A 25,746-nucleotide genomic window follows, 5' to 3' on the forward strand; every position below is an offset into this window, starting at 1 on the left:
AACAAGGTCTGTGAAATACACCATGCAATGCTGTGTGCATTGATGAAAAGTTATGGGATTCATGTTCTATGTTTTCCTTGTCATTGCACTGTGGGGTCTCAGTCAGGACCTCCATTGAAAAGGAACTAGTAGAACACTGTTAAAGTAAGTAATTTGTTCACTATAGATAGAGTGAGGTCAGAGGTGAATGACAGATTTATCATGAATCATTGGAGCCCTCCTTTCATCTTGAACACATCAATCATCATCAAAACCTATAGCAGCAACATCTCTTGGATGGGAAGTATGCATTCCCTCTTACTTTTAAGAATGTATTGCACTGAGAAGACATACAATTGATATCACAGGTCAGCTCTTAGTTGAGCCCCAGTTTGCACCCAGTTTGGTGCCTCATAACTATATCGAGTGTGACAGGGTCAGGCCAGATGGCTACAGGAAAGTGCTAGAAGGCAGATCTATTAGTCCCAGATTAAGCAGGTCTATTTTCCCTGGGTAAGGTAACAGGGGCAGTTCCAGAACAAGAAGGAACTTGCTGGAACAAATTCAGTCAGGCAGGCTAATTAGGACACCTGGAGCCAATGAAGAAGCTGCTAGAATCAATTAAGGCAGGCTAATCAGGGCACCTGAGTTTAAAAAGGACCTCACTTCAGTTTGTGGCATGCATGCGAGGAGCTGGGAACAAGAGGCACTAGGAGCCGACAGTGAGATGGTGTATGGCTGGAGGACTGAGGAGTACAAGCATTATCAGACACCAGGAGGAAGATCCTGTGGTGAGGATAAAGAACTTGTTGGGAGGAGGCCATGGGGAAGTAGCCCAGGGAGTTGTAGCTGTTGCACAGCTGTTCCAGGAGGCACTCTAGACAGCTGCATTCCACAGAGCCCTGGGCTGGAACTCGGAGTAGAGGGTGGGCCCGGGTTCCCCCCAAACCTCCCAATTCCTGATCAGACATAGGAGGAGTTGACCTGGACTGTGGGTTCCACCAGAGGGGAGGTCTCTGGGCTGTTCCCCAACCCACATGGTGGATCTGCAGAGACTGCAGGGATTGTTCTCCTTCCTTTTTGCCATGCTGGCCAGTGATGAGGTTAGCTGAGTGAACAGCAGGTTTGAGCCACTAGCAAAAGGGGCCAAACTGCGCGCTGCTGTGAATCTCTGAGGTGAGCAAATCCGCCAATAAGCGCAGGACCCACCAAGGCATAGGAGGAACTTTGTCACACCAGATAGAAGAAAGAATTGTGATCTGGGGAAGAGCCAGTGCAACAGGCTCAGCTAGTGTTCCCTGCTGTCAGCTGCAAGTCATTTCAGAGAGGAAGGACAGACAGCAGTTTAGGAATAAGACTATTGTACAGTTGGTCTGGGAATGATGTTTGTATCTAGTACTAGTTCCAGAAGATTTTTAACCCTGTGTATTAAATTAATACAGTGTATGGATTCCAATGGTCCCCATGACCATGTACTGTTTACACATTCTTCTTTTACATAGTCAGGTACAGACTATGGTTTCACACAAAGGTAGTCATATATTCCTTAAAGCAAAGAGCAATAACTGGATATTTTCTATAATTCTTAAAATTAAGAACTGAATTTGGATTTGGGAATGTTAGTTTATTTCCATGTGCAAAATTTGCCCCTATCCAATGCACTAGGCATATGTATGATACACTCTCTAAAATACTTTTTTTAAGTTTAAAAGTTCAAGTTGACCTGCTGTCAACATTCCCAAGTGAGCTGCTTTCCACTCAGCCCCCTCCTCTTGTTTGCATTGTGCCCTGAATCTCAGCAATCTCAGGCTGTGTCAGAGTGGGGTCACATGTGGATGTACGTTCCAGAGTTTAGAGTCCTCCATTGAGACTGTCTTGCTCCAAGCTTCACACACGTAAGTACTGTAAGTTCAAGTGGTCAAGTTGATTTCAACTGGATGGTTTAGGCACAACAAATCCTGCATCTTGGTGTGGGGTTAGACTAGATGACCTTTGGTTCTATGATTTTATGATTGCTGCACGTTAAGTGGTTTATTTAGTATAAGGCCTGGTAATGTAGAGATGTTATATCTCTTGGGCTAAGAAATTTGCAATCTTCACTTTTTGCTATAACTAACGTAAATTAAAGACAAAACTACCACAGTTACATTGCTATAAAACCAGTTTTGGTTCCAAGAGTACTGAACTGTAAATATGAATTACTTAAATAAAAAGGAACTGTCAAAGGTAAGCACTGGCATTGTGGTACCCACAGGTGGATTTCTTCACAGAAAAGGCAATGAAGGCATGCAACTGTCAGATATTTCATGTTTGGAAAGACTTTTTTTAATACCTTCCCAACGCAAACGGAAGAGGGGCTTTTTTTTTTTTCCAAATTGCTTCGACATTTTTGAATCTAATCCAAATCTGAGCAGCTTTGTACTTTTCTGCTTATAACTGGGGGAAAAGGCTCACTGTCATGGGTGACCTTGGTAAGAAATATGGCAGGCTCAAAGCTATATTTGCCGCTTTTTTAACAATTGTATAGGACCATACAATTTATATTGGAACTTAATACCTAGATGTTCTACATTATAATCTTTCACACAGTATTATGAAACTAAATTACTGTGTAGCTTGATGTAACTAGTGAAAGTGCAAAGTGCTGATTATTTTTCTTACTAGGTCCTTGTCTTGTAATGTCACAGCAAATTATAACAGCAATTTAAAAAATACATATAACCCAAATTTAAAACTGATTTTGGTATTCAATTGTTTTTGTTATAAAATCCTTTCATCTAGAAGACCAATGTAAGAATAGTAGCCATCCAGATTTCAGTTTCTTGCTTTACTTCATCATGTGAAAAGGAAGTAGGAGGACAGCTTCCTTTGCTAAGCAGCAACACCATTTTGCAAATATGTTAATGGTGAGAAAATGTTTGTAATTCTCAGACAACTCTGTGTTATGAGTACAGTTCTACCTTTATTGCACACACTCTTCCTACAATAAAGGAGACTGGGGCACTTCTAAGAAACATTTGAAATCCTCTCTTGAATTATCCTCATATAGTCTACATGTCCTAAAGTGGGGCAGGATTTATTTTTGTTATTCATTTTTAAAGTGTCAGTGAGCAGATGCATACTTTAAAACTTAGCCATCTGTGGGTTTCTTTCACTCTGGATCCCTTTTCACTATTTTGTACTCTCTAGAGATAAAACACAAATGGATTCAACATAGACAGCACCTCTAGGGGCAAGAAGTGGCCACTGTCTATGAGCTGTTTCTACATTTAAAGGAACAGACATCTGTTCTACCCTCACACATGATAAACTCCTGAGTATGTAAAGGAAACTGTCCTGACACCTATCAGAGGGTGAACTTGACTGTTCTAAAAGCCAGAGGCTGAGTTGCCTTAATGATGGTTTTAAAGTAGAAGATGGATTGATGTGTGAGTGAGAGGAGCAATTTGGGAGGACATCAACAGTAGATATCAGCCCAGAGGCCTCATTTACAAACAACTTAGCATATCTCTTTCCCTCTCTTTCTCCCCCTCCGCCCACCCCAAATTTATAATGACTTCCCCTTCAATGTCCCTTCTGAAGATGTCCTACAGAATTTAATAGAAATTAAACAAATAGGTTCTTTGAAATATAATAGGTTTCTATAGAAATTACCTGTATAATTGATAAAGCTTAATATCCTTTCACTAGCTTTTTTTTTTTAAACCATTATAGCGCGGCTATACTTTTCTACTCATAGAATATTAGGGTTGGAAGAGACCTCAGGAGGTCATCTAGTCCAATCCCCTGCTCAAAGCAGGACCAACACCAACTAAATCATCCCAACCAGCGCTTTGTCAAGCCAGGCCTTAAAAACCTCTAAGGATGGAGATTCCACCACTTCCTTAGGTAACCCATTCCAGTGCTTCACCACCCTCCTAGTGAAATAGTGTTTCCTAATATCCAACCTAAACCTCCCCCACTGCAACTTGAGACCATTGCCTCTTGCTGTCATCTGCCACTGAGAACAGCAGAGCTCCACACTCTTTGGAACCCCCCTTCGGGTAGTTGAAGACTATCAAATCCCCCCTCTTCTCTTCTGCAGACTAAATAACCCCAGTTCCCTCAGCCTCTCCTCGTAAATCATGTGCCCCGGCCCCCTAATAATTTTCGTTGTCTTCCGCTGGACTCTCTCCCATTTGTCCACATCCCTTCTGTAGAGGGGAGACCAAAACTGGACACAATACTCCAGCTGTGGCCTCACCAGAGGGAATAATCACTTCCCTAGATCTGCTGGCTCCTGCTAATACAGCCTAATATGCCGTTGGCCTTCTCGGCAATGAGGGCACACTGCTGACTCATATCCAGCTTCTCATCCACTGTAATCCCCAGGTTTTTTTCTGCAGAACTGCTGCTTAGCCTGTTGGTCTCCAGCCTGTAGTGGTGCATGGGATTCTTCCTTCCTAGGTGCAGGACATCAGATAGAATGGGTAAAACACCTAAAGAGAAGTTATCACTATCTATTAAATTCTAGAGGACTATTCCAGAAGGGTAGGTTTACTTTCATAGGTTGGTTGGTTTGAGTTCTGTTTTTGATGCAGTAGGTTACACTGACAATTTTAGCAATATGGAGCTATGATAACATCTTTACTCAAATACTATCCGAAGAGTCAGTAAAACATCATCTGAGAAATTAAAAATAAAAATGCTATGTTGTGAAATAGAAAGACATGCTGGGTGAGGTAATATCTGTTATTGCATCCACTTTTGTTGGTGAGAGACAAGATCTTCTAAGAGCTCCGCGTAAGCTCGAAAGCTTGTCTTTCTCATCAACAGAAGTCGGTCCAATAAAAGATTTTACCTCACCCACCTTGTCTCTTACTACCCTGGAACTGACACAGCTACAACAACACTGCATACGGCAATGCTGCAAAATAGCTATTTATTCACAAAATGGCCAAATTCTGACCTTGCCCCCATAGTTCCCCTGGCAAAAGATGGGGATGGGAGGGCAGAATTTGTGGGGTGATGTGGGAATTCCTTGTCAACCTATGGAGAGAGGGTATATTGTGTCAAGCATGGCATTCATGGGTGGGTCTGGAGGATCTACTGTGACATGGACATCTTCCCTTCCTCATTCCCCACGGATGGGTACATATAAAGGTTCATGGATTACTGCAGTACAGATAGCAGAGCAGCTACTTCTCAGCAATTTCCTTCCATGTGTAGAAGTCCTGTTAGCTGTGCCCAGATTGGGTTGGCTACTGGCTGTCCCTGCGTGAAGAGAACATTGAAATCTCCAAAGGTAGATTATCAGATTGCCTACATAAAACTGTACAATGAAATATTTAAAACATTTTGAAGTTTTTTGGCTTTAACAAAGTAATCACAGGAACATGAGTAGTGTTATACTGGATGGTCAGAGCAGTTTTCCTTTAAATTCAGTCATTGGCAGCAACTGATTCCAGATGCTTTAAAGAAAGATGCAAGAATCTCCACAGGAGTCATTTTGATAAAATACAAAAAATTATAATCATTTTTTGAGCATTGGAGAGTTCACCTTGAAGCTGCACAGGACTAATTAGCTCTTGCAAAACATTTAATTATAGAAATAACAAACATACTTTTAGTCTAGCACTGTGGTTACAAGACTGGCTGAATAATGTCATTTTATCACAGGTTTCAGAGTAGCAGCCGTGTTAGTCTGTATTCGCAAAAAGGAGTACTTGTGGCACCTTAGAGACTAACAAATTTATATGAGCATAAGCTTTCGTGAGCTACAGCTCACTTCAACGGATGCATTCAGTGGAAAATACAGTGCGGAGATTTATATACATAGAGAACATGAAACAATGGGTGTTACCATACACACTGTAACGAGAGTGATCACTTAAGGTGAGCTATTACCAGCAGGAGAGCGGGGTGGGGGGGGCAGGGGAACGACTTTTTGTAGTGATAATCAAGGTGGGCTATTTCCAGCACTTGACAAGAACGTCTGAGGAACACTGGTTATCACAGGGTTACACATACTGCTACCAAGTACAAATACAATCATGAAAAACATCTGTAAGACCCTTATAAGCAATTTGTCAAAATACTTTAAAACATATGTATAATAAATGAAGACCACATGTTTCATATGAACCAAATGAAACTAGAGCTGTACAGAATGGTTTGCCAGAGATCTGAACAGCTGCGGACATCACCTCTCCTTCTGTCCGGCTTTAAAAGGCATTGTTTTTCCTTTAGGTTGACAGGTGACATTGCAATACTGTCAGTCTTCCTGAAAGAGAGTTTCCCAAAAATACTTCTCTAAAATGCCCTCGAACCCTCTTCCCCTCCCTCAGTGCTGCTTTTGATGGTCATCTGAGGTACTTGACACACACTGCCTATTTACAAAAGATCTCTTCTAATTTACAATCTGTACCAAACCCATCAGATTGTAAAAAGAAACCAGACCCTTACTGAAGTTTACTCCTGCATAAATATCAATTTATGTACCGTACAACACTGTCTGTTTGGTATATGAAATAGATAAGAGTCCAGTTAACTTCCTGTTACATACAGATCATGTACCTACTCACACTATATATCTTCCTTGCTGGTGTCCCAAGTGCAGAGGGATTGGCCTGATTTATCTGAGGCTCCTCAGAGTTCAAAATTTGAACCACTTGTCCCCTCCACAAGGCTGGAAGCTCCTTCTCCCCAATGCAAACATGAGCTCGGTGCTCTACAAGGAGAACCTTCTATAGTTTCCTTACTGTTTTTTGCACTCAAGCAGGTTTCTCCTTGAGTACTTAGGCCACAATTTGATAGTATTATTGGTTTGTAGTAGAACATTTTATGTTTCCTCACATAATATTTTTAAAAATGTATCAATGCAAAGCTATGAGAATGTCTATAAAGCACTGGGCTTCCTAGTAAAATCCAAGGGTATGGTAAAATTAGTTTCCTATGGCCCTCTAATTATCAGTCTATACTTTGCTACTTGATTGAGAGCCTCCTGACTCTTCCATTCCATCTTTGGATCTACCCTTGATGATGCAGCAATAGGAGCTGAGGATTTGGGTTTTATTAATCAGTGCTCTCTGGAATTGTGCCAGCACAAAATATTATCAGCCATGCGTTTCAAAGGCTTCAGTGACTTATTTTATGCCAATGTGAAAGCAACAAAGTTTGATTTTATACACCTGAACAATAAAATATTTTAATATTGAATTTCTGAGTATTCCTTATGAAGATACTGTATAAGATTGTGTTCAGGTCATTTGAATGAAGGTATACAGTACTTAAATCAGTCTACCATACTTTATAATATGTAATAAATTTAAAACTTTATTTTCTTTTCCTTTCCGTTTTACAAAAGTAGCAGGAATGTGAGATCCTTTCTTCATCATCAAGCATGTGCAATAACTAGCAACATTTAACAACAACAACCGGGTGATCACAAGTTAGCTTAAATAGCTCCAAGTATCCCTGAAGAGCTACTGTGTGCTGTGTAAAAGCTGAATAATCCTCGCAGTGTCAGGGGGTGACTCTTCAGCTGTTCAGGATCATGAGATGATATCCTAGCACTCGTAAAACAGCAGATTTAAAACACAAGAACATACATTTAGGTAAAGATCATTGTGACAGTATTGGAAGTAATCCACAAGAATTGTCAACACCCTGGAGGCCAAACTAACATTACTGAGTCAAAGAATTCAAGCTTTTACTCAAAAACAAACAAAAGAATACAGCAAATTCACACTGAATTATGCACGCTAGGAATATGAACATTTTCCTTCACATTTGGCTCATTTTTAAGCTTTTACAAGATAACTGGGAAAAAGGGGCATTTGTTGAGAGCACACTTTCAATTTAAATACATACTGAGTTATTTATATAACAACAGAACTGCAATCTGGGCAAAAGTATTGCTGATCTTTATTGCCTAGTGATTTGCATAAAATAATTTATCACATTTATGAAGGCACATTGATAGAAAAGGAATCATTTCAACGTTTAAAAAAATGATTGTTTTTAATTCATTATAATAAGGGGAGTTGTTTTGGCCCCTGAATTTAGAAAAATACCATTTGGTTTTCAAGACCTAATAATCTTTGTTTTAAATATTTACATGGTAGTTTCTTCCCATTCAAGTTCCACATCACCTACAACAGAAACAAATACATTAAATTAAACTGCTTTTAAAATGAACATTAAACAATTACTGATAACTCTTAGTATGTATTTGAAAGAATTTCTGTTGAACAATGTAAATAGCTTGAGCAATGACTGATACCAGAATCTGGGTTAAAGGACAGCAGAAAGCCATAACTTTGCACTTATCAAGCTTCCAAGTGCTTGTCAAAGTATGCTTATTAGTATGAACAAATCAATGCACCTGCTAGGAAAAATAACTTTGGAACAATCTGTATCTACTTACCTTCCATGGCATCCAAAGAGTCCATCTTTTGCAGTGCTGAATAATTTACAAAACATATGGACTGACTGCTTCCCTTGCTTGTCAATAGGTCCAAAACACACTGATGCAAAAAAATATATTGTGCCTGTAAGATGTAAAAGTTAGAGGTTACTTACATGATTTTATGATGGAAAATTTGCTTTTTTAATAACAAAATATTTTAAAGTAATATTGAATTAAAACATATAGATGTTCTGAAAGTAATTCTAGTTTAGCAACTTATTCCAATCCTTTGATAATGTCTTATGTCTGACCCAATTTTGATAATTATGAATGATCAATTATTAGTCTATAGGCATGTTAATTACTATGCTCAAATATACAAACATTATTCCAAACATAACTGAAGATAATAGACTGCACCACACCATTCCCTAAAAGCTAGTTATACATTAAAAAAATGCGTTCAGCTTGTTTTTCCAACATTTGATTCAGAATGAAGAAGCTGAACCACATACATCAAAAACACTTAAATGAAGAAACTTTCCTCCCTCCTAGCATGCTGAAAGCCAGCAGGGTGCAGTCAAATCCAAAAAATCCACTAAATTCCATTCACTTGATACGTGGCCTGTTCATGAGGGAAAAAACAAATAGCTTCTAAAGATAGATGCCTGTTGTAGAGGTCATTTTGAGAACCAGCTAAGAAATAAAAATGTTGACTTTCTTGGCTTTTGTGCATTGGGGTAAAACTCTTAATCATTCAAACTGTTTCTAACACATAATGAGAGTTTCATTTAGATGGTTATGTCTCTGGAATCAGTAATTCTCAAGCCACAGATAACTGAAACAATAAACTTTCAGAGCTGCTTCAGTATACAGTAGCAATACATATTGTTTGCATATATCAATCCTGAAATCTTTATTGACATGATAGGGTGCGATTGCTTCAAAATACCCATTGTAGTAAAGCCTTTTTTGGGGAAGATTTCTTGCTCTGTAATGGATCAAATATGAGCAGGCAAATATGAGCTGTGACCTGAGAGACTGAAGTTACTACAACATAAATTGTTTAAATAGTTTGTAATGTTATGATTTTGAACCCCAAAAGCTATAAAGTCTGTTGTGCCAAAGCAGCTCCCACCTGTATGCACTAAAAATCTTTCTGAAATTCCCATTGGGGCAGGAAAATGGATGAAGGGGAGCACATGATGTGTCAAAAACCTTTTTGTAGGGTCTTTTCCTGGAAAAAAAATCACTTTCATTAGGGACTAGACTGCATTTTACATACAGTAGAACCTCAGAGTTAAGAACACCAGAGTTGGGAACTGATCGGTCAACCACACACCTCATTTGGAACGGGAAGTATGCAATCAGGCAGTAGCAGAGGGCAAAAAAGCAAATAGAGTACAGTGTTGTGTTAAACATAAACTACTAAAAAAAAGGGGAACTTTAAAAAAAAGTTTTGACAAGGTAAGGAAACTGTTTCTGTGCTTGTTTCATTTAAATTACGATGGCTAAAAGCAGAATTTTTCTTCTGAATAGTAAAGTTTCAAAGCTATATTAAGTCAATGTTCCGTTGTAAACTTTTGAAAGAACAACCATAATGCTTTGTTCAGAATTACAAACATTTCAGCGTTATGAACAACTTCCATTCTCCGTTCGTAACTTTGAGGTTCTACTGTATAGCCCAGAATAAGGGGCCCTGTGTAGCTGAAACACCCCTGAGGGGTCCACATGGTGGCGTGTAGAGTACAGATGCTGCACACCCAGCTAGCACAGGTATAGATGGCAGTGTAGATGGTGAGCCATGGCTTAGGCAAGTAGTGTAGAGTGCCCTACATTCCTGAATCCGAGGATATATATCCTGTACAGCTCTCTACATGCTCAAACAGGGGGAAGGCATGTCTACACTGCTACTTTTAGCAGAGCCTTTCCCTGCAACAATGAAAGACTTGAGCGGTGGGAAAAAGGTTCCAGCAGCCAAGAGCCTTCTCTTCTATTCCCACTGCTGGAGGCTTTCGCTGCTGCATGTATGTACCCACTGTACTATGGTCACTACAGCATGTAGTGACATGTACCCTACACACCTTCACAAGTGCAGGCAGTTGCAGACAAGGTCTCGGAGAGACACAGTACCTCCCAGAGTGCCTTGGTTGTACTGGAGGGGAAAAAGGGAGTGATTTTCTACAATCCTTTTTAGGGTACAGCTTACTCCTCAACCAGTACTTTCTAAGCCAACTTTCTAATTGCACAAAACGGAACACCCTTGCCCTGCCCCCTGCTCTGCCCCTGCTCACTCCATTCCTGTTGCTCGCTCTCCTCCACCCTCACTCACTTTCACTGGGCTGGGGCAGGGGGTTGGGGTGCAGGAGGGGGTTCAGGCTCTGGGGTGGGACCAGAAATGAGGGGCTCAGGAGGAGGGAGAGGGCTCTGGGCTGCAGCCAATGGGTTTGGACTGTGGGAGGGGGCTTAGGCTAGGGCAGGGTGTTCAGATGCAGGAGGGGCTATGGGCTCAAGATGGGAGTGTGGGGTCTGGTGGGGATGAGGGGTTTGGGATGCAGGAGAGGGCTCATGGCTGGGGCAGGAGGTTGGGGTGTGGGAGGGAGTGCAGGCTCCAGGAGGGAGTTTGGGTGCAGGAGGGGCTCAGGGCTGGACAAGGGGTTGAAGTGCAGGAGGGTTTCGAGGTACAGGCTCCAGGAGGGAGTTAGGGTATGGGAGGGGGCTCTAAAGCAGGGCAGGAGGTTGGGGTGTGGGAGGGGGTTTGGGGTGCAGGCTCTGGCAAGGTGGCACTTACCTCAGACGGCTCCTGGAAGTGGACGGCATGTCTGGCTCCTAGGCAGAGGGGTTGGGGGGCTCTGCGGGCTGCCTGTGCCTGCAGGCACCACCTCTGCATCTTCCATTGGCCATGGTTCCCAGCGGAACCGGTGCTCAGGGCAAGGGCAGCAGGCGGAGCCTCCCTAGCTACCCCTGCACCTAGGAGCAGGAGGGACATGCCACCTGCTTCCAGGAACTTTGCAGAGACAGGCCAGGCAGGGAGCCTGCCTTAGTCCTGCTGCACCATTGCTTGGACTTTTAATGGCCCCGTCAGCACTCCTGACTGTAGCCGCCAAGATCCCTTTTCGACCAGGCATTCTGGTCTAAAACCGGATGCCTGGCAACCCTATACTGCTGGCTGACACAAAGTGTTGTGTGTAGGAGGGGAACAAGGGAGTTGAGTCATGACCTAACCTAGTCCCTGCCCTTCCCTGGGGATAGTGTCTTATGCACAGCCCCTGTACTCTCCCAGCACCGAGAGCTAAGATTCAGGTAGACGAGCTGGCAAGGAGGGAGTCCCTACTCCCCTTCCTATTTCACTGCACAGCTATGTTAGGCTTATTCTTAATCTAGCCCTGTACCAGTAGTTCAAAATTGCAACACAATGGTCTGCAAAAGTAAAACAATTTCAATGTTATAAATATGGAAAGGAAGGGTGATATTTATTTTATTCCTACAATTTAAAGAGAAGGTGATTTTTTATTTTTATTTTTTAATTGGAGGTGGGAGGGAATTGCTTTTGTCTTGGTACCTTCTCTATGCTGACAATTAAAACCCAAATTAGAGACCGTTATGAGGTGTTTTATAATGGAAATGTCAGAATAGCCTGTACTGCTAAAACCTTGCTTTGTTTAGGGAAACAATGGATAACCCTCAAAAACTAATAAGAATCAGTTCTGTTTGGATCAGTCTCCATGGTGACATGGAGTATTGCACCTCTTGGTTCTGCAGAACTGTGCTGGAAATGACTTGGAGAAGAACAAGCTCTCTCCTGACACTGCCAATATTATACCAAAGTAACAATGACAATACTTCCTGCCTTTGATCAGGTTGGAAATAAGTATTAAGAGAACAGCTTCTCGTATTACAGATTCTAGCAGAGGCCAAAAAGTAAGCCCAGATGTAAGCAAGAGTGACAAACATATGTTTTTTAAATAAGCCTTGACCTTATCTGTTGTCTTTTTTATTTGTAATGCTTTGGTTCTGTGAGGCCTCCACTGAATGGCCTCCCACTGAGGCTATTTAGATTATTTGATTTGCAATGAAGGATGTAAGACTACCGGTTCCAGTGCTCCTCACCACAGTAAAATCCCAGTGATAGGAGTCCTGTTATTTTCTCACCTAGCTACATGTGCTACATTTAAACCTACCTGTGATGGTCCTCACTCTGGGATTGGTTGGTCAGGTAGTGTCACCTAGTGGTCAGGGTTAAGGCCTGTGACCTGCAGGGGTGTTGTTGGTAGGGGAACCTGGGCCCTCCCACTCCACTGGGCTCTGAACCAGGGTCCTTTGAGGGCTATCAGGGATCTGACAGCCGAGGCTGTTTAAGGCTGCCCTCTCGGGGACTCTTCCCGTCTCCCCTCCTGCAACTGTCCCAAAGTCACGCGCTGGATTAAGGCGGCGTGAAGGGTACCTGCTCACCACCAGGCACCTTCTGAGCACGGTTCCCTCTAAGCTGTGCGTGGTGCGCACGCACACAGACCCTAAACCCCGCGCACGTGGCGAAACACGGCGCACGCACAAAAAATGGCACAGAAGAACAACAATTTGCACAGAAGAAATTTTTTGCGCACACGGCCTATCAAAAATTAGAGGGAACATTGCTTCTGATGATGGCATGCCACATGGTAGCTCTCTTTCTCAGGTGCCACCTGCCTCCACCCACGATATGGCCACCCTCCTGGGCCAGCTCAGTCCTAGGGCTTTCCTCTGCTGGGATAGTCCAAACAAAAAATAAAGGGGATTACCAAAGTCCAGAGATCATATGAGGGGGAGAGGGGAATGCTTCCCTCTCCAGCTGTCTCTGCAACAGGTCCTCCTTTCCGTCAGGGAGGGACCTTTGGGCAATTGTCTTAGGGAGAGATTTCCACCTTCCCTCCATTCTCCTCTGCTGGAGCTGCAGGTCTGCTCTCTTCGCTGGTCTGCTACTGCCACCAAATGAGCTGTTTTCCTGCCTTTCAACTCCTCCTACAATAGGGAAATTTCCAGTGTGGCGGGGTGGCACTGGTTGGGCCCAGAGCAGCGCCCTTTCCCCTTGTTGTCCAGTGTGGGGTTTGTACACCCCATCATATTACCAAACTGACGTTTGCTAGAGAACAAACAGAACAGAATGGATGTTTTTTCAACTCCCTACGGCCATCTATTGTAACTAGAGAACTCTACATTCTGATGCCAACAGTTAATAAACAGAATAAAGAAGGGAAAAAATCCCAAACGATAAACAACCAGACAACAATATTTTCCAGGTGACATTGTACCATAGTCTCAATTTGCAACCTAAGATCCCAAAATCTCAGATGTATAGGTTCAACTGCTAGAAAGGACAGATGAGCTTTACACATCACCTTCATCTCACTTCCCATATTCTCCAATCCAATATGGATAGCAGGAATGCTTCCCAAACTGGATAAGCCTCCTTTTGCAGGGCATGTTTACATAAACACTCATTGCACAACAAGCTGGAGGTAAATCTACAGTGCTGCACACTAACTGCCTATGTAGACTCTGGTAGTGAGCATTAAAAGTTCCCTAGTGCACTTTGCTGTACTGCTCTTTCAAACCGTGGTCGGTCAATGCAGACTAGAGAACACCTAGTGCACATCAGCAGGGTCCACATGGACAGTTATTGTGTGGCACACTGTAACTCTGTAGATTAACATCCCAGCTTGCCACAAATTAAGTATTTGTATAGACATGCCCACAAATAGCTTTGAAACCCTCAGGCTTGTACTCAGCAGAATGCCAGCATGAGACTTACATCTCAATATAAAGAGTTGATAAGCTTGTAAGTCATGTCTTAGACAAAGAGGTTCAAATTAATACCACACTCTCCGCTGGCAAGGAAGAGTATGCGATGAACTAGCAACTGGGTCAAGAGTGACCTGTCCAAAGGGTCTGCAAATCTGCATCCATTGAAGTCTGACCCCAACAACAGGAACACACCCCTTCTTAGCTCAGTCTAAGACCTGTAGTTCTTACAACTAAGCACCCTTAATTGTAGTGGTTGAGTTAGATCAAGGATCTCAAACTTCTTCATACTGTTACTGCATCTTAATACAGATGTTATCTCATAGCCATTTCCTTTTCCATTCGTGGGTGAAATCCAGACCTTAACGTCAGTGGGAGTTTAGCCACTGACTTCAATGGAACCAGAGTTTCACCTCATGATTATATAACAACCCTGAGGTAACTACAGCAATTGCTTACCGTTTAACTGCTAGAAATAAACAGGAAGAGTCAGCACCATGTTATCAGCCTGGTCTCCAGGGAGTACCGGTGGTTCTCAGACCACAGTTTAAGAGCCTCTGAATTAGATAATACTATTAAACCTACAGGAATTAATACAAAGAGACCCTGGGCACTGCAGCAGGATTACCACTAATTGGGGCATTAAGGGCAGCTTTAAAGTCCACTAAGGTTCCATGGAAACCAGCATGTACCGAGATCTCTAAGCCTAGGATAGTCCTTTTTCTAGCAGTTCAATTATTTTTCTCTTAATAACTTATACTCACCTTGCATATGATTGCTAAATAAAAATGTATCTTGTTTTAGGTCCAGAGAAGGCTCTTCAAACACTTATCTTACAAATACTGAAGAGTGCACATAACTTAACTCACTTCTGTAACCTTATTTAAGGTCAATTTAAAATAAGTCAGTCAATGGGACTATTGGTATGGGTAAAGTTAAGCACATGTTTACATTTTTGGAGGATGGAGCCCTATATTTGTATAAACTTACTTATCAGAAGAGTTAATAAAGTCAAATATAATAAGATGTTGGCAAATCACTTTGGGTCTAAAAAAAATTACCTGAACCTTCACCCAAAATTCAAAATAAACCTTTTCACAAAGTCTGAGAAGGTTTGGTTTACTTTTTAAAAACATTACCTTTCATCTTTGCACTCCTTGGCTGGGAGACAAGCGTCTAAAGACCTCAAGAAAGTGTACTGGTATAATGCTTCCAATCCAACCGGGAAGTACTAGAAAACTTACAATAAGGCTGATTTTCATAAGTTTCGCTGCTCATTTTTGCAGTACTTCAGAGAACGAAATGATTTCTTAACATAGGATGCATATAAATTCTATATATCTTACCAGGTTCTGTACCATACACATTCTCTCACTTCTCAGCTCGGCTACAAGTCCATAGATGTCCACAAAATCATGATAATTTATATGCTGTGTTAAGTGATCAAGTGCAATATAAACCCCTGTTCTTCCAACCCCAGCACTGTAAAGAATAAATAAATAATAAATACATGAAATAAAATATAGTTTATACACTAATTATTTTAATATATATCATTGCAAATCTTCAGTATAGCAGATCCAGTGGCTGGAAGTTGAATCTAGACAAATTCAGACTGAAAATAAGGCTTACATTTTTAATGGTGAGAGTAATTACCCATTGGAACAATTCTGCAAGGGTAGTCGTGGATTCTCCATTACTGACAATTTTAAAATCAAGATTGGATGTCTTTCTAATAGGTATACTCTAGGAATAATTTTGGGGCAGTTCTATGACCTATGCCTTACAGGAGATAAGACTAGGTAATCACCATGGTCCCACCTGGCCTTTGAATCTATGAATTCAAAACCTCGAAAAATAAATTTATTATTAAAAGAAAATTGGGCCAAAACTAGAACTTTTACCCACCCTCTCACTCTGGTACCTTTATTGGTTGGGATAAAATGGAATCTAGATGTGAATTATGACCTGGCTTTGGTTGTGCAAAGCCAAAGCTTGACTCATGAAGTGCAGCTAAATCAAAACTACCCTGTTTAGTAAATTGTAGGACTGGGAAGGAGCCAAAAAGCTTTTATATGAATCCCGACAAACCTTGCTGGTTTGAATGCAACAAAACTGCAATCACGAGGTTCTGCAAAACTGAAATGTGGTGCATTTCTATTAAAAACTAAACAAAACAAAGAGGACTTCTATACAGTGAATTGCTTTACAAGAAAAAACTTTTGAAAAAAGGTGGGAATGGATAGCTAGGCTGAAGTGGCAAGTCCAACACTCTTGTGGCTAGGAGTATTCTTCTTAATTAAGGGGTCTGAAAATTAACAGGGTTACCTTAAAATCATTCCCACACTCATAAGCGAGCAGTGCAAAAAATGCTGGGCAGGAGTAACATGATTATGTTCGCTCACCAAGTGTGTGACTGCATTCTGTAAAAGCTGCAACATGTGAGAAGCTCTGCTAAGTGGTATGACAATACATGAATCCTGTGGTTATGAGGACATGTGTTGCTGCTGCAAGGTCCTAGTGACATAAGCAAGGGAACATCCTTAGTATGGGCTGGGGGCCAAATTCTTTGTCCCCTTTGCACCTCTCTGCAGTGCAAAGGGGATGGAATCTGGCCCTATCTCCCATTTGGGGACAACCACCAGCATGGGGGAGTCCTCAGAACCATAGAGCCAGTGTAGCTGCCTTTTCCACTAGCCTCTAGTGTAGAGGTTGCGTTGGGAGCAGGGAATAGGAGTAGCAGGAAAGCATTATGTTCCAGCAGTGGCCATTTGGTGGATGGTCCCTTAGTGACACTGACAGCTGAAGCAAGTTAGAGCAGTCCCAAAGCATTATAGGCTGAACACAGATGAGGGATGGAGCAGACAACTGAGAGCTGAAACCAAATTGCTCAGTGTCCCCTCACACTGAGCGCACCAGAGAATCTGGAACAGGGTTCTTAGCCTGAATCACTACTTCGGAATGTGCCCACTGAGTCAGTGGGGACACTAAGAGACCATCTGAAAATGTGGAAAGAACTGTATAAAATGTAGACCATTTTACTGAAGGATTAGCCTTGCTCAGACACTGACTCTTTGAAATGATAGTGTAATGGTGTAGTAGAGAATGAAATCAATCGGAGCAATGAGAGCTGAACTTGTCTCACAACCAGACCACTTATTTAGCTCCCCAACATATAGATTTGGGCATCTATTTTTAGGATCCAAGTTTGAAATCTGGCCTTTGAATGTGAAAGAGATTCTAGATACAACCTTCTATTCCAAGTCTCCATTCTTTGCAGGTTCCCATGTAGTTTCTGTCTTCTGATAATATATGATATGTAGATTTTAAATAAACTTTTCAATACTTCTTCCTTAAAGAAAGCTATAATTATGGTAGAAGTCATTACAAAGTCAACATTTGTCAACTGTTACCCCACACATATCTCCTATTTTAAGTAAATAGGAAATCTGAAGTGAACTTTAATGTGCCTGTATGGTAAATACCAGAATAACACTTTCACTGACATCGTATCAGTTGGATTGCATGGCGTGGAAGGGAAAGCACAAACTGGTCTTCTACCTCCAGAAGGAGTTGAGGAACACTGCTTGGAAACTTGCCCTGCTGCCAGGGTTATATTCTGAATAAAAGAACAGCCTTTTTACCCCACTGCTTTCAATCTGGCAACTTTCCTGTATACTAATATTCACTTAAATGGTATTACACTTTAAACCAATTTCATGTATGTACTTAATTCTCTGCTTACCTGCAGTGAACAATCATAGGTGTGTTATCATGTGCTCGACTTGCACGGATCAGCTTGACAAAATGGATTAATGGTGCTGTAGTTTCAGGGACCCCATGTTCAGGCCAGGCAGTAAAGTTACACTGACGTACCATCATACAATCCCCATGCTGGCAAGCACAAATCAGATACAAGTTCTGTATTAGAATTTTGAAACAGACCCACATTAGATCTAGAAGTGAACTGCACTGTAACACTTAAGTTTTCCTAGCACATTCTTCTCAATAACCTTACCTAAAGAGGAAAGTTTGAGACTTACAGTGTTGTCAAATGTACTAGCATCAGGAGAAAACTGATTTAATGGGTTTAATGACTGTTGTTTATGGGAAGCTGGCAGTAGCCCACCCATGGGAAAGTGTTAATGACCTCAGCCAGTAAGAGGCTCAGTAACTCTCCCTTTGACTTTACAAGCCAGATAGGACCTGGGTCCAATTTGCAGATTACAAGCTGAAGTGTCCCCAGGTCTTCTAGTAGCTCAATGAGCAAAGGTGGCTGAAACTCAATCAGAGAAGGTGTTCCATCTGACCCTTCCCTACACTGACTTGCTACTGTCAAGGCAGCCAACTGGTCCAATGCCAATTACTCTTGGCCAGAAAGCAAGTGGAAAGTATGTGAGCGACTACCCCACTATAGCATTATGTATGATAATACATAAAAGCAGCAAGTGACTACTTGACTTAACTACTGTATAATTATTATGCATAAGGACAATTTGGATCTATGTTAGTAAAGTAGGATGCGCTGAGGGGGATTATGGATGCAAAATGTACATGTTGACTTGCATGGAAAAAACCTTAGATAAATAAACAACTCATCCATTTTTGGGTTTAAAACGAAGAGCAAAGTTAAAAGACAAAAATACAGGATACTTAATCGGCATACTGATAAATGGCACAATTTAAGGTGTAATGTATTTTAGTGACTGCATACGGAACACTTAGAGAGCATGACCTATGTTTTTTGAAAGCCTCATATTGGTTAACAGATATGAATTTGTGTTTTGCCAGCATACATTTCTGGCTGTAGAGTCCCCTTTTACTCTGGTTGCTTCTGTGTTCTGTATTAGCTACAAAACAAATTTATCATATCTCACAATCTTGTTTTTAAATGTTTCATTGCTCTGTACTATGTACACAATGTATTCCTAAGAGTCTGATAATTGGGATGTTGCCTACTTGTTTCCACTAGTGTGTGTCAAGAAAAGATTAACGCATCTTTACATTTGGACATGTAGGGTCAGATCCTAGGGTCTGGCAGAATTGCACACTATATACGTCAGTGCTGGAGGTCCAAAGGAGGCATGGTCTTGGTTACCGTAAGCAGGACAGATTCCTGAGCCTAAGTGCTCTTCTGATTTATACTGGTTGCTAATGGTTCCAAAAGCCTGAAACCACAGCTGTGGATCCCAACAGCATTGGTGCCTCCAGGCCACTTCTCCTAGGCCAGTACAGAAAGTGCAACTGGTAGTAAGACCCCAAGAGCCACTTGTATTGAGGTGAATCTCCCAGGGCTGGTCATGCCAGCTCTATAGTTCACTACTGCTGCTGATGCAATACAAAGCAGCTGCACTGTTCCAGAGAATCTCGCCCTTGGTTGCTTTATCTGGGAAGGATGCATTAGAAGGGGTTTTTATAATTAATCCCTTCCAGAAAAGATATTGAGATAGTCAGGTAGAAACTCTGAATCCCAGCAGACTAGAGACTCAGTACCCCTGATATTCCACTTCCTATCATCTGGGTTTCACATATCAGTTCCATGGGACAGAAACTGGAGACAACATTCAAAAAGGTCTAAAATCAAGGCCACTATTAAAAATATTCAGAAAAACCAGACAATGCAATGTATACAAATTTGAGATTAAAAGAAGAACTTTTAGGGACAGCTGAGTGGGATGGAACACATTTGATGTTCACTGGGGCTTTAAGAGTATATTTTTATAAAAGCATTTTTCAGTTTTCCCTTACCCTTTCAATTTTTAGATCCCTGATAGTCCAGTCTATGTGAATATCTTCCACTAATTTGGTAATCACTATATCTCCAAACACAGTCACTGGTTTGTTGTCTTCTGGCCAGTATTGGTGACATCTTACCTGCAGTCAGAGAACACTGCTTATTAACAATGAACATCTATAATCCTGATAGAAAGAATATATATAATTTCCAGTTATTGAATGCATTGTTAACTGATATGCCAGTAACTTACCCGTCCTTTTTCAAAACATTGCGTAAGCATCACGAGTGTTTTTGCTCTAGTCTCCCACACCATTCTCCAGAAATCACCCACTGTTCCTGGTAATGGTCCCTGAGTAGCAATAAACTCATTTGGACACAAGTAGCCCTACAATGAAAATATTTAATATATATGGATATACACAAACAAAAAGTGTGCATGTGTATGACTCATAATTATGCCTGCAGCCATATTACCAGAGGTTGTGAATTTGTCAGACACACGAAATTAAACAGGGATAGGCCTGGCAAGTTGTTGAATGGGAAACCTCCAAGGAAAGCCTAAGTGATGTGGATAATTCAATAGGTGATATTCCTTCCATTGAGTAAGTCTGTTCTCAGCCACCGCCCAAATATGTTAGAGGACCTGTGCTACTGGAAGTGGCATCTTTTAAAAAGATGTCAAATTGAAGTCACGGCCACTTACGGTAATTAAAAATATGCCAAGGTTACAGCCTATGGCTGTATTACCTTTACTGCAGAGTTTCACCCATGATCCTGGGGCAGCTGTGGCTGGGGGCATGGTTGTGCAACTCTATTAATGCAAAACTGCTATGGATCCAGAGCTGGTGGGGAGCCCACATAGGTTGCCTTATCCTCCAATTGATCAGCCCAGGTTCAGAGGTGGCCTTTTTCCTGCCAATGGGTTGGGGGAACCTCAGCCCTGAAAAGTGATGTTCTAAGTCTCTCTCTGAGAGAGATTCCCTGAGGTCACCCTGTGGGTTTTTCCATGGAAGGGATGATTGTGGTTTCTGTTTTTGTACATAATTCTAAAAATGGATTAAAAGCATGAGAGCAGTTTTTTCAAGCAGAGACTTCAGTACATGTTTCCCCTGGCTGTCCTTCCACAGGATGGAACCAGTTTTCTTAAAGGGGCCATTGGTACACCAGAAGCTCTATGTATTATATAAAATTAAAAAAAAATAAATGTTACACAACAGAGCTGATAGTCCATCATGGAGTTCTGGTAATTAAACAGAACAAACAGCGCAGAAGTTTATTAGCATCATCAAAACTACTCAATGGAATTACAGCCCTATAATTCACAGCTGCCTGTTATTTATTTGATATATAATATACATAACAGGTGGCGGTGGGAAACTACACTAATCCTCCCTAGTTGAACAGTGAAGTGAGGAGCTATAACTCAGGGATGCAAAGCTCGGAGTTAATTATTTGCTTTCTCCCTTCATGGGTAAACCAGTAAAAATAAAAGTAGCATTCCAATTTCCACTTGTTATATAGTATATACAGGGTGTTTCTCTCTCTCTCTCTCTCTCTCTCTCTCTGTATATATACATACACACATATATATATATACACACACACACACTCACTCACTGCTAAGAGTTCTCCCATGTTGGCATTTTTGTTTGCTTCTGAGTAATTCAGGCATAATGCCTTTTGTCACCACTGATAGCATACTGCAGCTGCCAAGGCCACCAATTCTCAGAGCTACAACTTTTCACTTTATATAGATATCTCTCTCTCTCTGTGTACATATATAAACACAGAGAGAGAGAGAGGGAGAGACAGGGCAAAGTGGTAGCTATGAGAATTGGTGACCTTAGCAGCTGCAATATGCTATCAGTAGTGACAAAAGGCATTATGCCTGCATTAGTCAGAAGCAAGCAAAAATGACTACATGGGAGAACTCTTAGCAGTAGCAATTTCTGCAGCCTTTTTGAAGGTGCTATGTGAGCTTCCCAGCATCAGTTTTTGAGTGCTAGCCAGTGATGGGAAGACCTATCTATCCTCCCCTCTACCCAGATCCCCACCTCAGAGGCCATGAGCCTGGCAAACAGCACTACAGCTGTGTAACAGGATTTGTAACAGGGTGGAAGGTCTCTTCTGCTGTTGACCCACCCTGGTAGGGCTCTGTATAAAGTGATGAGTAAGCTTTGCTGACTAGTAGAAAGGAAGGATGATGTTTAAGACAATGGGTGGGAGTCAGGGCTCAGGAGATCAGTGTTCAATACCCAGCTCTGCTACAGACTTCCTGTATGACCTTGGGCAAGTCTCAGTGCCTCAGTTCCCTGTCTGTAAAATGGAGATAATACTATTTTCTTTCACCTACTCTTTGCTGTCTCTTCTATTTATATGGTAAGACCTGCATGGCACAAATTGTCTCTTATTTTGTTTGCACAGTCTGTAGTGCAATGGGGTTTTGACCTCAGTTGGGGCCACTGTAATAAAAACAATAAATAATTATAATAATCATTGCAACAGGAATAGCTTGATTGTTTTACCAGGATGCAAGAAGGGGCATTACCATGGTTCAGGGAAATAAGGGCAGACACAGGGAGATCCTGCAGAAAACCCTGATAAACAAATAAGTCTGGGGAGAAATGTTCTATTATTACTTGATTTACCAATAAAGCCAGACTCCAGGGAAGGCATTATTTGGAGCAGGGTGGGAATGTCATCTATTCTATTCCGCAGAAGGATTGGAGGAAAAAGACACTGTGCTCTCTCCCCCACATCAACAGAGTATTTTAATGACCTATTTTGTCTATGTTCAAACACATCAGCTTATTCAACTGTATTAAAATATTTTGGTACCAGTTATGTCATTGAACAATCAGCTACTGTGTTGTTGACATTTTTCCTCATCATAATTAGCATGAAATAATAAGGGCCACCATAAAAGCATGTTATCTATTCTTACAGGAATATTTAGTTCAGTTCTATTTATTTTTACATAGCATCTTTTATACAATACCCCAAAATCTTTAACTAAGAAATACAAAATAGCGCCATATCCGGTACCACTGACTTAATGGGATTTTCACAATTGGCTTCAATGAGAACAGGATGAGATAATTTCCAGAAATGAATTAGCTGACTACAGTTGTTTTACTATTAATAAACACAACCGAACAATAAAAATGCACAAATTAAATTAAATGTTTTAAAACTAATTATGTTCAATGATACACTTGGACACATGAATTCATAGTGCTAGAAGTGACAGTATGGCCACAGCAGCTGCAGTGGATGGAAAAAACATTAGACGCATGTTCTGATATAAAATATATTCCCTTTTAAGTCACTTGTAAAAGAAAATAAAAATAGAAAAAATGTGATGAGCATCATGAGAGACTTCCAACTTACAGACACATAGCTGGCATTGATGTAATCAGATCCTGGAATGCCAGCATCAGCTATCAGCTTTACTCTGTTGTTATTATCTATAGCAGAAATAAAGTCTATTTAATTGAGATGTTTACTTGTAAACTACAGTGACATGCATCAGATGTTGCTATGATGCTGAGAATTCAAAATTAATGTTTACATTTGTTTAGCTAATTTTATTAAATCTACATTGGCAAAATGGTACAGTAATTGCAACTCACAAGAACTATTTATCCATCCTGTTTTATTGTATAATGACTCTCCTTCCTTGCTCTTTACATTTCAGTGCGTTTTTCTCATGATGATTATTTCTAATGCAAATGTCTAAGGCCCCAATCCTGCAATCTGAGGTGTGCAGACAGACCTGTTGTGCCTTTGCAGAGCCAACTGACTTTGACGAGCTGGTGCAATGGTGTTGAGGTCTTCTGTGTGGATCAGACTACAAGACTGGGCCTAATCATTTGTATTTGTTTGTTCTGTTATATTCTACCACCATCAGGCCACATCCTAGATGTCCTTATTGAACTTTAACTCATTCTTTAGCGAGGCAAACCCCTATTACAGGAAGTCAGCGTAAGTGAGAACTGAGTAGAAAATGAGGAAGGACCTCAGAATTTGTCCCATTATAAGTATACAGAAGCGATGAAAAATAGGAAGGATGTCGTGTGTGAAAAAGATTCCGAATAGGTACATGCTGAAATCAATTATCCATTTCCTGACATTTGCTTTTGCAAAACAGTAAAAAGAAAGGATATTATAAAACGAAAGATTTCTGAAGCATTTCTGACAATGTTGTTGGGTAACATGAATATCAGTTTTTAGCAATTGTAAATTAGAGCACAGAATATGTGTTGAACCAGGCAGCAGATAACAGGAACAGCTGTTCTATAAAGTTAATAGCACAGAATGTAGCTACATTAACAGAGGAATGCCATGCCCCCCATCTCACATCACAGTTAATGCTTAAAATAATAATGGCATTTCTTGTTTTATTAACTGAAAAATGAAGCAGTGTTGAGTAGAGAGACAGACTCCTGTCTCCTGTGATAAAATCTAGCCTTGGCTTATAAGTTATCATACAGTCACTCTGATCTTCAATGGAATCTTGCAGCATATTTGCAAGTAGCCGCAAGAAAGCATCACCAGGCTCCCAGGGAAAACAAATGCATAAACATGTGGATTTTACACTTAACTTACTTTTTAACTAAGGGGAAAAGTCCAGGAAGAATGCTACCTGGGTTAAATTACAAAGCTAAGAAACTATTTGGGCTACAATTTCTTGCACCTGCATGTTAAAGCTTGTGAGAGCAAGTTGAAAGCCATTTACAAATAACCCTTACTCAAACAAGGGAACAAAAACAGACTAGTTGATAGTAAATTGTAATATAACATGTACATTATTATAGTAACATATCAGACAGACCAAATGAAAAATTCAGATGCATTCCAAACATACACTGTACTTCTACAGTTAGAGAGTAAAAAAGAGAGACCAGTTAGTAAAGACATACATGGCTTTATGTTTGGAAAGCGATTCTTAGACCTGTTCCAAGGCAGATCAGCATCAGTTGAAGCAAGGTCTTGAAGAAACTTGGGAAGTTCCTGTAAGATAATGTATATTTGTTAGAAAGCCTTTACATTTGCTTTGTGCTCAGTATTACAAATAGATCAATAATATAATTTCCCCTCATCTGGTCACTCCAGTAAAAGGAAGGACTTTTCAGTTCTATGATATGTTACACTTCTAAGGGCAGCTGGAGACATTGCAGAAGCATTTCACCTCACCGTCAACCCTAGTTACATCAACAGTGTCAGATGCAGAGCTGCAGAAAACACTGTCAAGTTGAACAATTTAAGCTTACATGAACTTTCACCTTTAAAAGTCTGGATAAAGTCAGACTATCACCTTTTGTGTTTTTTCCTGCCTTTTCATGATGCCATATAATGTGGTAACAATGTCTTATGTGTTTCAGAGTAACAGCCGTGTTAGTCTGTATTCGCAAAAAGAAAAGGAGTACTTGTGGCACCTTAGAGACTAACCAATTTATTTGAGCATAAGCTTTCGTGAGCTACAGCTCACTTCATCGGATGCATACTGTGGAAAGTTTAGAAGATCTTATTATATACACACAAAGCATGAAAAAATACCTCCTCCCACCTCACTCTCCTGCTGGTAATAGCTTATCTAAAGTGATCACTCTCCTTACAATGTGTATGATAATCAAGTTGGGCCATTTCCAGCACAAATCCAGGTTTTCTCACCCCCCCACCCCTCCCCACACACACAAACTCACTCTCCTGCTGGTAATAGCTTATCTAAAGTGACTACTCTCCTTACAATGTGTATGATAATCAAGGTGGGCCATTTCCAACACAAATCCAGGTTTTCTCACACACCCCCCTCATACACACAAACTCACTCTCCTGCTGGTAATAGCTTATCCAAAGTGAC

The 25,746-nt window shown here is 40.9% G+C and overlaps 1 protein-coding gene across 1 annotated transcript in view; it reads right to left on the reverse strand.

The window, feature by feature from the left end:
- Positions 1–8,073: 8,073 nt before the first annotated feature.
- The window catches only part of PTPRQ (protein tyrosine phosphatase receptor type Q), a 156,713-nt gene continuing 139,040 nt past the window's right edge, over positions 8,074–25,746 (reverse strand). Inside the window, exons 38-45 of the mRNA XM_077838126.1 lie at positions 24,806–24,896; positions 23,274–23,350; positions 20,134–20,268; positions 19,895–20,020; positions 17,892–18,040; positions 15,493–15,628; positions 8,387–8,510; positions 8,074–8,111 (exon numbers count right to left, since the gene is read on the reverse strand). Of these exons, the coding sequence (XP_077694252.1) occupies positions 8,074–8,111; positions 8,387–8,510; positions 15,493–15,628; positions 17,892–18,040; positions 19,895–20,020; positions 20,134–20,268; positions 23,274–23,350; positions 24,806–24,896 (876 nt within the window). The remainder of the gene's footprint in view (positions 8,112–8,386; positions 8,511–15,492; positions 15,629–17,891; positions 18,041–19,894; positions 20,021–20,133; positions 20,269–23,273; positions 23,351–24,805; positions 24,897–25,746) is intronic.

This window comes from Eretmochelys imbricata, chromosome 1, assembly GCF_965152235.1.
Source record: "Eretmochelys imbricata isolate rEreImb1 chromosome 1, rEreImb1.hap1, whole genome shotgun sequence".
Classification (NCBI taxonomy): Eukaryota; Metazoa; Chordata; order Testudines; family Cheloniidae; genus Eretmochelys; species Eretmochelys imbricata.